The sequence below is a fragment of the Pocillopora damicornis genome, chromosome 5 (genome assembly GCF_964200805.1).
Source record: "Pocillopora damicornis chromosome 5, jaPocDami1.2, whole genome shotgun sequence".
NCBI classification, from domain to species: Eukaryota; Metazoa; Cnidaria; class Anthozoa; order Scleractinia; family Pocilloporidae; genus Pocillopora; species Pocillopora damicornis.
In genome coordinates this window covers 15,258,119-15,271,267 of record NC_142674.1, presented here as the reverse complement: position 1 = coordinate 15,271,267, position 13,149 = coordinate 15,258,119, and the positions used below count along the sequence as shown (strand labels likewise).

General features: G+C 40.7%; 1 protein-coding gene across 1 annotated transcript in view; it reads right to left on the bottom strand.

Annotated features, from left to right (window-relative positions):
* Positions 1–2,790: 2,790 nt before the first annotated feature.
* The window catches only part of LOC113679900 (coatomer subunit gamma-2), a 25,667-nt gene continuing 15,308 nt past the window's right edge, over positions 2,791–13,149 (bottom strand). Inside the window, exons 13-27 of the mRNA XM_027196877.2 lie at positions 12,525–12,603; positions 12,207–12,385; positions 11,994–12,094; positions 11,200–11,272; positions 10,587–10,665; positions 9,939–10,103; positions 9,094–9,169; positions 8,516–8,619; positions 7,841–7,984; positions 7,150–7,221; positions 6,573–6,715; positions 5,654–5,825; positions 4,965–5,062; positions 4,342–4,480; positions 2,791–3,784 (exon numbers count right to left, since the gene is read on the bottom strand). Of these exons, the coding sequence (XP_027052678.2) occupies positions 3,555–3,784; positions 4,342–4,480; positions 4,965–5,062; positions 5,654–5,825; positions 6,573–6,715; positions 7,150–7,221; positions 7,841–7,984; positions 8,516–8,619; positions 9,094–9,169; positions 9,939–10,103; positions 10,587–10,665; positions 11,200–11,272; positions 11,994–12,094; positions 12,207–12,385; positions 12,525–12,603 (1,854 nt within the window). The 3' untranslated portion in view covers positions 2,791–3,554. The remainder of the gene's footprint in view (positions 3,785–4,341; positions 4,481–4,964; positions 5,063–5,653; positions 5,826–6,572; positions 6,716–7,149; positions 7,222–7,840; positions 7,985–8,515; positions 8,620–9,093; positions 9,170–9,938; positions 10,104–10,586; positions 10,666–11,199; positions 11,273–11,993; positions 12,095–12,206; positions 12,386–12,524; positions 12,604–13,149) is intronic.

The window sequence follows — 13,149 nt, the reverse complement described above, 5'->3', positions numbered from 1 at the left end:
GCCACGCAGGGACGCCCCCGCAGATTATGTAACTTTTAATTTTGGCAAAACATGCGACCTGTCTTATCCGATCTTGGAAAAATACCGATTAATTACCGCCTAAAGGACACTTAGCTCGGCAGAATATGATAAGAACATTTTATTTTCAATCGGATATGATTCCAGCACACGAACACTTAAAATTAGCATGGTTTTGATCATATATCATTGGTCTTTTCATTTCAGCTGATGCGATCGAAAACACCTAATCCATTTATCTTCTCAAACTGAAGTATTTTAAACGTATAGAGAGGATTTTTTTACAAAGATAGTTTTGATTAACTCATAAAAATTCCTCCAAATCGTCTTGCCTTCCTGGGAGAAAAGTCTATGTTCGTTTAGATTATCAACCCAACCATAGACGAAAACAATAGAAAAGTTACAAATCTTGTGAGAAGTCCTATCTGCTATTAGACATTGGATTGAAGAATATCTTAAGCTGATATTCAATTTGGAATTATGGTCGAAAGGTACCTTTTTTCTCGAGAATAGTTTTCCGAGCAGCATTTAATAGCTTTTACAAGCATCGGTGGTTCCATGAAAGAGCAGAGTTACCTAAATAAACGTGTCTGAAAATTTTCTTGGGAGGAAAATGTCCCGATGCACTGAATTTCACGGCTACAGGAAGGAGAACAGAATTCAGTTTTCAAGTTCATTTTCCAGTTCATGGTCAAATGATAGATTTACATAAAAGTTATAAATGTAGGAGTACATCGATGAAAATAGATAAATTACAAGGAAAAATGCTGATAATAATAAATAAATAAATAAAAACGCTCGCGTCGCTGGACCGTAGTCGCAGACCAAACCGGATGAGATAATTGTGAAAAAGTTTATAATGCGTTTATCAATGGAAATTATCTCTTATTCTGGCGGCATTTTGACTCGAGAACTAGCTTGCCAAGATTTGTTATTTTCACAGTCCAGCTTGAGACAAACTGGCACCAATTTGCAGTTTTTTTAGTGCGATCCCGCAGGTCTCAATGCATAGAAAACGCAAGTTTGTACCGTCTTTTGTTTTATTGACATTCATTTATTTACAACACAAGTGGTTGAAAAAAAAGTTTTCACTTGGATCAGTGAGGCCGTTATAAGGTTCAGATTTAGCTTTCCCAATGTAACTAATGACACAAACCAAAAATTAAAAATTTGTTTCGCGGGTTCAGTCACGCGTACTTGGGAATCTGTTGGACAAGAAGGCGTCCGAGCAAAGATACGCGCCTGTGGAGGGGATTCCCCCAAAGCCAATTAAATAAAATAGCGTCTTTTTTCTTGGCGAAACCAACGTCGGCGATCGAAATTACAAACGGAAGGAACAAATCTCTTAATTTCACAATCCCAAGAAATACGGCGTCAAAACATCTTGTTTTTTTTTAATTGACTAGACTGTGCTATTTCCTGGTTCGCTGCTCGTTCAGATATATTAATCTTTCGCGGCAGACGTGTTTACCGAGCCTGCAGTTACAGCGGGATGTTGCCAGGTAACGGTGACATATCTCGTCGCCAACTCGTCGTCCTGTTCTTTCTTCCTTTCTTTCTTTCTTTCCTTTTTATTGTTTCACTATTTTCTTCTTTATCGTGGGACATTTTTTATTACTATTAATTGTCGTTGATCTTGATCATTGCGAAGTAAACGCCTTTCCGCTTCGCCGAAAACTGAATTTTCCGCTGCTCTTCGTCTGTTTCAGTTGTTCCTCAGCAAGAAGTAACTTTCTTGTTGGCAGAAATCATAAACCGCCTCTCCCTTGCATAGCTCATTGATACAAAGATAATTCTGGTGAAAAAGGGGAGAAGGGAATGACTGAATGAATCTTCGTGCACATTTCTCTCAAGAACCGAACAACTTAGCAAACTTTACTAGTCATTCCCAGCAACGGAAGTACATTAAAAATTCGATCCAGCGAAACGTTCAGAGGTGACACATTGCTGAAAATTATGGAACGAAATTTTCATTATACTTAACATGATAATTGAAAATGATAGCCCTCCTTCCCTCCCATCCCTCCCCCCCCCCTCCCTATTCGGACCACCAGCGGGTAAAATTTGCTTGGAATAAAATGCTCACCGAGGTCCTAAAAATCATTTTTATGGATCAGATTCCTAACGTGGAAGAAAGGAATGGAGGCTCACTTGTGACAATACTTAGGCTTTAAAATTTATTCCTTGATAAACTGCATCATCAATATATGTTTAAGACATTTAGCCACGACGCCGACCGTTCGATGCTCCGACTATAGCATTGTACTCAAATTGATGCTGGCATAATTTATCCGACCCTACACCTGAGATGTTCAGAGATCGGTGTGATTTTCTTACTTTTGTTCATTGCAGGTTCTCTGTCTTCCGCTCATTTATTAGTTGAGAGAATTTAGCTCTAAACTACAAAATGTTTTCTGATTGATAATTTTCTTTCTTCCCACTGGTTATCAAGGTGTTGATACTGTGGGGCGACGTCATTTATGAATCACTCTTGGGGGTAAAGTAATTCCACCCGCAAAGACAAAGGATATCAAAATCTTCGTAAAACCGAGGCGAGAAATGAGATCACTAACAGCACCGAATATAAATAAATGGACCGTTGGACTCAGCTGCAGTAGAGTAAAACAAGTGAATGAAAATCCACTCAAACACCAAGGGGAAGAAAACTTTCCAAATGAGTTGCAAGGGGTCTGGGGGATACTTGGCCGAACAGGCTGAGAGGGGGAGGGGGGGGGGTTACAAAACATCAAGCAAGAACATCGGATCATGCCATTCATTTAAAGTTGTTAATATTTATTTCATGCAGAACTATGACAGATTTAATATAAGTCTTAATCAATTAAATTTCTTTCCTTTTGCTTTGGACACAAGTTAAAGTGGGCAAAATCTAAACTGACAGTATACTAAACTGACAGTATACTAATAATAACTTGATACTTGACACAAAGATTTCCGAAAAAGTTTTGAGTCTTCCAACTTTCTTTTTTTTGTTCTTCCTTTTTTAATTGTAACCATTTCCAGCCTTCATATTTTGTCACCATTTCATTCTCCCATCACACGTTCACTCTCACGATCGTATTAGTTATTCTCCTTACTGTCTGTCATACAATTCTTACGATGATAGTTTGGAGAATTTGGTATTAGATCAACTAATGAGTCCTGATTTATTTTTTTTATCATTACCTTGTCTGCTTGATATTGTTTTGACACTGTAAAGAGAAATTCTGTCTTCGTCACTCGTGCGTGTTAAAAGGATAACTAAAGTGTTCAGAGCTTTCAGTCCATCCCCTACTGCAATTTATAGCATTACATAAAGTATATTAAAAGCTGGAAAAAAAGATCCTCGACACCCAATATCTCTGCACTCATCAGATAAGACAACAATCTAAACTTGACATTAATTTTTCAGAAATCTTTAGAAATCGCCGTGACTTCTCGCTTCGAAAACCTTAAGCTGGTTTTCAAGACTGTTAATTACAAAGCTTGAAGTAAACATTACTGTTGTATTAGCCAGGTCCAAACGCACAGAAAAAAAATTATCCCACGGCAGATAACACCACCTCGCTAACTACAGGATCGTCACTACGAACAGTTATGTTCATAGTCACTCCCTGGTCGAACGCCAGACGGGCTCGCACTAAGACGTCGTGGCCTCCCCGGAACACCCCCGCTAATAACAAGGCGTGTGAATTCTTCTCAGTGTTAACCTTGTCGGAGCGTTCACACGGCTGCATGCCGAGGTAGTCGATAATCTGTTTGACAGCCTCTGTTGATAAAATGAACGGCAAAAGATATTGAGTCTTGTTAGCATAAATAATTAAAGGCTATGGGGGGGGGGGGGAACTAACCGGCAAGTTCAGCGACCGTGACTTTTTTAAAGACCTTTTCCTCTGAGCCATCTGCTTGCGAAAGTGGACTTATTAACTTTAAACACTTCTACAGCAAACGTTGAAACACTTGTATTTCCCTGGAAAGACTTGGACAGTTCCGGAGGAAATCCCCCATCCCACATAAGCAAGGTTCAAATTCCCCACCCCCCGGGCAGCACGGAGGACAGTCAAATGCCCATGGGTTACTCGGGGCGGGGGTATGTTGAAGCTGTAAATTGGAAAAGCGTCTTTCGAATCAAGGGGGGTGCGGGCATCAGAGAAGGTTGAATTACATCACATCATTTCTTCTTTTAATCGATTTTATCAACGAAGCGATCTCTAGAATAACACCGCGAGACGATCGAAAACGGTTGATCAATTTTGCTTTTTCAAGTCAGGTTTTCAAACACTACTTTAAGCACACAGAGGGAAACAGAAGGATTGAGAACTCTACCTTCCAAACTGGCCATCTGAGTCAAAGCGTAAGTGTCCTGCATCTCACACTCGTCACCAATCTCATCCCATGAGGCCAAGAAGTTTGTCTTGTGCACGCGCTGCACGTGATCTGCCACGAGCACATCTATGTCTTCAAGCTGGGGGGAGGGGTAAGGTAAACATTGTTACAACAACATTTTAAGTTGACAATGGACCCGTGTCATTTAAGACAGACGAATGATTATAGTACCTAAAAGGGAAAAACTTACTATTTCCCAAAAAGCATAAATTTTGCCTGGAAATAGAAAGGTTACTTCTGCAAGTGTCTTCTCTGTTATGTACAAGATGTAGAGAAAAAAAAGGGCAATTTGAAAACAAATAGACTTTACGGTGGCCGTGTTGGAACTTGGTAGCCAGCAACTGCACCTAACTCCAGTATGGCATGTGAATAAAAACTGAGCAAATAAATGAAGAAAAAACTGATTGAGGGTGGGAAAATAGCGCCTGGAGCCTGTGCCATTGACGCACCAAAGTAGCAATCTTCGCAGCCGATGAGGTTCCCCGATTCCGTACTAAGAAAACTTTCATACATCAAAAAAAGAAAAGAGTGAAAAAAGGGAAAAATTTCAGTCCAACACATACCACATATTCGTCCTCGTATCCTTCTTCATCCGGTTCACCTGTGCTTGGATCGCAGTCTTTAACCACAAACTTCAGTGTGTTCGTGAAAGTGCATGTAACTAAAAAAAAGGAATAAGAGGCCTTTATGTTGGAAGAATTCAGAAAGCAGAGACCTTAAAAAGACCTCGATGGAGATGGCAACGAAGGGGTAAGCAAAACAAAAGGATCTTCTCAGCAGGTGAATAGCTCCGCACGTGCGCTTTAAAATTCTGTTCATTTCTTAGCCATTCTCTGCAAAACAACAACGCGAATCAACAAAATTTGCATTGCTCGCATAATTTATTCTGAAGTTAAAGTGCGGCGCCGTAAGAGACGGTAAACACATCCAGCTTCAGGGCCGTAGCTAGCATGAGGCAGATTTTGGCCCGAGGTTGACTTTTCTGAAGAAAAATGCCCCGGGAAATGCTTAAAAGAGCATTTCTGTGCCTCTAGATTTCAAAATTTTCGGGGGAGGGGGGGGGCTGCCCCCAAATCCCCCTTGCGGCCCGCGCCTTCAGCGCTCGAAACTTGCCTCGTCTTGTTTTGAAGTCTGCCTATGGCCCTGAGCCTGTCCCAAAATTCTAGCTAACATTATACACTCATTTTCTAACCAATGTGTTTCTTGGCGTTGCCGTCCTTACAGATGAAATGCAATAGCAAAGTTTGCAAACCTGATGAAGCGTCTTCTGGGAGTTTTACCAGTGTGTAGGTAGTACCAGGTGTGTTGTAAGGAAGCGAAGAGCGTGGGACGTAAGTCACCACCTCAAACTCTCCATCCGACGGCTCCATTTCTACCTTGACATTCTCTAGGATCTGGTCATTCAGTGTGTTTGTGCAGTCAAACTGAAACAAAATGAAACAATATGAAACATCAGGAAGCACTATCGAAAGAAACATTCAATTGAGTGTTATTGGTCAAAACCAAACTAATCACAACGGCGAATCAGAGCGATGATTATATATTAGGAGGAGCCAATGAGAGTTGAGAGTACAGTTGCGTGACCGGCCTCTAGCGTGGGAAAACGCCAAAGACCAAGTCACGCCTGGCTTTAGTTTTATATCTGATTGATTGAAGGGCGGTGACAGATTTTTAGACCAATCAAAGAGTGTCATTGAGAAAACCAAAGCAATTTAAAACTACGGCTGATAATCAAATGAAAATTGCCTTCATCTAAAGATCTAAACAGGTATTCCTCAACAGGTCGATCGGATCTACGTGAAGTTCAAAAAGGAGACAAATTCTGATAATTTAACTGGAAGAAAGCTTTCTCGCCCGAGAGTGGAAAGTAAGTTGGAGCACTCTCCAGTTAGCATCTATAATCACTACGGCCAATCAAAGCGAAAGGAAAATATCATATGAAACCAACCAATGAGAAATCGAGGTTAAAACAAACAAACTGCTTCAAGCGCAAGAAACATGGATGACCAAGTCCTGATGGGTTTTTAGTTTTGCATCAGATTGGTCGAGAGGATGGCGCAGTTATCTGGACCATCTCAAAGCGAAGAAAAGCAAAACTTATAAAATTCAAGATTACTTTCGACACAATTGAAAATTGCCTTAACAAATTATTTATTTCCCTCCTACGTTACCTGAAAGACGACGTGTTCCTTAAAGATATGTTTGACACAATTAACAACATATTCTGTCTCAGATTCAGTCAGTTCTACTGGTTTCGGTGAAGACCTGAAAAGCGGGCCAAGCCGGGAAAACTGTGGGATGGCTGCCAGTTGTTCTAGTGAGAAAATAAAAGAAGACAAGTAAGGACAAAAAGCATTCAAAACTTTAATTTTATATTTATTTTTTGGACCACTTGTTTTTGAAAAGGGACGCGATAATCTACTGATATATGGCTGGATTCTGAATAGAAACATTCGTAAAAAAATAATGGCCAGTTCGTAGGAGCTCTAGACGAATTCTTCCTTCAGTTCAATGAGAAATTTGAGTTTGCTCAATTAGATGAACGAGACTTTTAAACTTTGACGTTCGCCTCAATAAGGGCTGGAGTGTTCTAATGCGAAGATTCCTATCCCGGTTATAGAGATTGCGGGCGCAAAAACCAATACCTCCGTGGGCGGGCTGGAGAATTTTCCCGCTCGGGAATCTTTGAAAAGCCTCGGTAACAATGGCTCTAAATAATTCTACCTCGGGCAAGATATTTTTCCTTACCAGCATAAACGTCCTGTCTAGTGGCTGCCACAGGTGCAGCAGCTTTGGTTGGAGCAGATGGTGTCTCGATTGCTTTAAAGAGGAAAAAAAAGACAATCAAAGAAAAAGACTTAATAAAGAAGGAAGGAAGGAAGGAAGGAAGGAAGGAAGGAAGGAAGGAAGGAAGGAAGGAAGGAAGGAAGGAAGGAAGGAAGCAAACCAGAAGACAAGTAAACAAAAAAGTGCTCAGTGTATCTCAACAAAAAAGACTTCGATTTATGACGCGTTCTTCTTTTTCGGGCTTATACCTTCATAAGTGAAAGCCCAATATAAAGAATGTCATTAGAGTACAACTACAGTTTCAGTGAAAAGCGGTTACCAGCGGTCTACCGCCGCTTGCAAGACCTCTTTCGTGTTAGGATTTCGCCTTGCGGCCCCTTTTCCTGTCACACCACAGGCAGCCGCTTACGGGAAAAAATATTGAAACACCTGTAGCACAGTCGTTCTTTTCTCCTCGCACAGAAGAAAAACACTTTTGCAAGAACAATTTCAAACAAAAACAGTTCACAACCTACAGTGATTTGCTTACGAAGCACAAAAAATACCTTCTCTGAATAAACGCCTTAGGTTCGCGAAGACAGCAAAACACCGACTAGGTTACAACAAACTGGAAAAACCTAAATGATAGAGAACGTACAGGAACTAGACGTACCAGCTTTTCCAGGTTTAACAACCTGGTCTTGCATGGGCGTGGTTGCCAAGGGAACAGTCTTCAGATCAAATGGCGCAGTGTGCGACGAGTCTTTGACATAGGCATGTAGAGCTCTCTCCAGTCCAACAATGGACACTTGAAGACCTGTGGAAGGAACAGAAATTACTTATATGTCTGTTTGTCACAACAATTTGTGTTGTTCTACAATGTGCTGAGATTGATCTGGAGAACTAGCCGGCGAGCATTTCCTCATTATTAGTGCTTCAGCACTAGCGCCTCTTTGCCTGCGGGGAAGTATGAGGCGCTTGGCCAACACGAGCCAGTGAGAGGTCTGTAAGGGGTCTGGCACTATTCATTTTTAGTGCTAGACCTTCAGCAAACCTCTTCGCGACTCGTCGGAGAATAGTGCGTTCTGTAGCGCCAATGACGAGGTCTTGCTCACTGCCTTCTAGAAAACGTGCGCCACTCTCTTACCCAATCAGAACCAAAACTGCAACGAATTAAGCGTTTTCCCGCGCTAAAAACGTTTACATGTATCTTTCCAAGTTCTGATTGGTTGCTTATAATATTTTCCTTCGTTCTGATTAGCCGTTGCGAATGCTTTGGTTTGGATTTCATGACCATCGATCGAAATGCGTCAAGTGGCAGTTCTTCAGTTTATGTTTGGTAGCTCACCGTTCAAGATGTATCCTGATGACAAGGCTTTCTCTTTCTCCTTCAAAACATTCACATAAAAGGTTGCCCTGTCTCTCACTTCGTCGTCGGTATCCAAAAGACACCTGGAAAAGTTTGTATAGGGAAAAAGGTAAATTTTGAGCTAATTCGTCGAATAAATAAAGCTAATATTCGTTTTGTCACCAGAGTGGTGCAAAGCAAATATCGGAGTCCCCATGAAGAATGGAACCCCACAACTTCGGATTTCGCGCTTCGGTCGGCGCATGCTCACATCATTTCATCCGAGTTGCTCGAATAATGGATAACGCCATCCACTGGATAAATCTCTATTCGATGGACAGTGCAGTGCGTTTTGTTACAACTTATTTGGCGGTTAGTGATTTATCCGCTGAATGGCATCCTCAGCGCTTTGTACAAGTAAAACCTGATCGGTTGAGAAGGCGCCATCGGAACAACAGAGCACGAAATCCGAGGAGCTAGGGTTCGACTTTGCCTTATTTGCCAACAAGCTATAGACACGGCAGAAGGTAAACTTTTACTAAATAGTACCATCTGACGGCATATCATAAATTACTGACCTTGACAGAAGAACCAAAATGCTTGAACACAAGCTGTCACAGTGAGCTCCAAATTTGGCAAGGGATGTCACAGCCGCTGTGAAGTAACAGAAAAAAAGTTACCCAACAAGTCGTAACATTATACTTCAAAGGATAATGTTAAACCCTAGAGTAAAATAATGACAACCCACATAACACCACAAACAAAGCTAACGGTTATCCAGCGTCACAATTAGCTACTTCACGAGCTGCCAACTGTGATAAGCTGCTAATCTTGCCCATAAAGCATATATTGAACAAATATTTTTTTCTTCATTCCAACTTTCGCACTATTTCAAATGGAAAGCTTTCAATTTTGCAACAAGGGCAACAAATCAAGCAATAATAATTAGTGGGCAAGGTCAATTCACGGAAAAATTAAAGGACACCAAGGGAGCCGAATTGACGGGGCGTGTCTGTGGATTGACCAATAGTGTTGGCGAGTTGAGATGTAAAGAAAGCAAACGGTAACGGAATTGAAAGGTTGCTGGAGGTTTCGCCTCATTGCAAGTTCGCCTCCTACTACCTTTGCGAGTTTACCCTTCAAATCTGGTAAAGGTGGGGGCAAAATCATTTAGGTGGCAGGGGCGAACTCGCATTGAAGCGAACCCTCCATAACCCGATTGAAATGTGGTTCGTTTAGATGAGTGGGTGACTGAAAATAGTCACTTGCCTAACAGGGTCATATACGCAACCTGGACGGTCAAAAGATAGCTTTTCGAGCCCGGGTGAAAAGTGATTGTATTGACCAAATATAACTGTTTAAAAGAGTGAGTTATGATATGTGTTGTGGGAAAGAAAACTGTTTCAAAGGACAATGATCTTACCAGCTCTCACGGCTGCGTTCTCCAAGATGACTCTGTTATAAATGAAGCGGATGTATTTTGAGGGATTCTGGCTGCGCGGTCCTTCACGTCCCAAGAGATGCAGGATTCTTGTGGCAAGAACTGTATGTTCACAGTCTTCAATGAATTCACACAAATGGCCAAGTCCTGTAGAAAAAAACAACATGGGTTAAAAAAAAGTGAAATTTTGCAATATGAAATTTATCCACGTTCTACCAGGAGAGCTTTTCGAGTAATTATGTTGTTAAAGAGAGAAAACATACAGCTGCTGACATACAGAAGGACAGATCATACTTGGAAAAGTCAGCGCTTCAAGCTATGACCTTCCTGATCGCCAAGACGATTAGTAACAAAGTTTGGGGACTGTGTTTGCCGCGAAAGTTGGCGAGGGTGTCATTTTCGCGGAAAAAAAAAACTTAAAGCCGCGTTGATAGGATCATTGATGAGCGCCATTTTACTACGAGTTTGAAGAAATCTTTCGCGGCAATTTGCTTCGCGTTTTCTCCTGTCGACTAAAATTTTAGTTCTGGCGACGTCTACCTCATTTTATCTCGAAAAGAGTTGTGCTTGGGGCTTGCAAAGTATACAGAAATCATATTAAGGCACCTAGTTGAGACAAACAAAACTTACCAGCTTCTTTAGCTTCAGAATTCTCTTCAATGATAGTGATGATTGTGTCCACAATGGCTTTCTTGTAGTCAAACCCTCCCTGAAATAATCAACCATAAAGTGAAATGATGGTCACTGGAAAAACATACGGACAAATGGATCCACTTGCATGTACAGGAGATTCTGGTCTACCTTCTCTCAGAGACAAACTGCGTTAACAAGATAAATTCGAGAATCCCCTCTGCTTATTTACCGGCTTTACACCAGTCGGCAGAGCACCTTCTCTACCAAAAAAACGAGCTCGGTTGGGCATATTTCAAGCATTCTCAGAATTTAACCAAGATTTCCAATGCTTAATATTAATATTAATATTATATAATATTAATTAATTAATTATATTATTATTAATATTAATAATAATTATTAGTAGCTTATTTACTCACATCAGATTTCTACTTCTAATCTACAGACTTTTTAAGTTTCTTTCCAACAAGCAGGAAAATGCTCCATTAACAAATCAGTTGTATGGTCCTAGTGTACTACACTAACACGACCATCCTTTGTCAGACCCTTAGACCTCCTTAGTCACAAAGAGGTGACATATCATCCTTAGTCGGTGAATTTTCAAACAAACCTCGTCTCTCAGCATGGATGACAAGAAGTTCATCATTACGTGATGCTTTCTGGGGAACTTGAGGCACAGGGACCTGAATTTGATGACCAAAAACACCTCAATGCATCAAAACTTACGGGATTACACATATCTTGGCCCAGTTGTTCAAAGAGCTGATAACGCTATCCAACAGAGAAATCGCTATCCAGCGAAAAAGTGTTGGCAAAACCTACTGCGTTATCCACCAGTTAGAGGTTCATCCGTCGATAACGCTATCCAGCCAGTCAACAACCGGGGCCGGCACACAAATTCTGTCTTTCTTGGGGCTAGTGTTTAGGTTAGTCTCAAACAATCAAAGGACAACACGAACAGATTATTGAAAAAAAGGATTGGGCAAACCTTAGCTTACTCTTGTGGAGTAAAAGAACCCACAAAAATTTGGCACGCTCCCATTATGTGACTTAAGAACTCATTTGGTAGTTGTACTAACTAGTTTCAGGGTGGCATAAGTTTGAGTTGCATCATAATTTTTTTCAAGCTTCTATTAAAAGTAGTTCAGCGCCTCACTGTTACTTTAATATTATCCTTTCAAATGTTATTGAAACACAGCAAGCACAGATTAATTAAAAACAACAACAACAAAATTAACATCAGCAACAACAACACATGGACACACACACAACCTCAACCTGCTCCACATGAAAGATTCTTAAGATCTCACAGCAACTTGAAGTTGAGGATATCATTCCACAAACAAATTTTACATGATCCATAAACAACACCTGATACACATTTTGCTTTAAGCCACTACCAACCTGATAGCATCAACAACAACAATCTTGAATTCGTCTGAAATCTCCGACATAAAGGAAGAGATCTGCTTCATTAAACGATCAACGCTTCCTTCATTTCCAGTCTAAAAACATATCAGTAACAATCAGTATCAAAAAGCTGTGACTTTCATATACAATGACATACAAATCTTGCATAAAAACGAGAAAGAAATTTCTCCAAGCAATTTTACTCACCTTAAGAAGGGTGGTGATAGCCAGTGTAGCAATGCTGCGATTGACATCAGTGATCAGGTTTTCAAGATCCAAGTTGCAAGTTGTGACAGACATGGGTTGGGTCATAGCCACCTTATTCAGAGTGCGCACTGCAGCAAACCTAAGGGTTGGGCGTGGTGAGCTCAGGAACAGTTGTAGAACTGAAAAAATGTATACAGTGTTAAAATCAACCCTTGGAGAGATGAAATTCTGATTTCTCTCTCCAAAGTAGCAAAGGAAGGTGAGTAAGTGGAATAATTTTGAAGAGTGGTTGATTTTGAAGCTCTTCACCACACTCACCTGAAATTGCTGGACACAGATCTCGGGATTTCAGATTCTTCAGGTTTACAAGAGCACGAGCAGCTTCATAGATCACCATCTGGAAAGAAGACAGGAGAGCTGAATGAGGAAAATGTACACTCAACATGATGCGAAGGAGGCAATGGGGGATGGAGGACTACTGGATAGAAAGGGGGGGGGGGGGAAAGGAGAAGAGACAGAAATACTCCAAATTAGAATTTAAAGTTTTGCTTTTGTGACTGTAGGAAAGCAAACTGGAGATTCCAGTGAAATAACCTCCCCCCTCCTTCCCTGGAGTAAGGAGGTGACCAAGAAAAGAATCTGGGGATTAAACCTGGGCCACAAGGAGGTGAGCATTCTCAGCCCAAACCAAGATTCAGTTAGTAATTATCCCCTCTGACTGCCATACATTTCTGTATTAACTTAAAAGGAGAATTTGGTGTCACATCAGGATAACACTATCTGGCTTATCAGTCTGTCTGTTCTCATAACTATGTTGCAGGAAAACTACTGGAAGTATAATATAAAACCTGCATGTGAATAATTTCAAGGAATATAAGGTCATGATAATTTAAAAAAAAAAAAAATAGGATTGTTTTTACCATACACAACAAGAATGACCTTT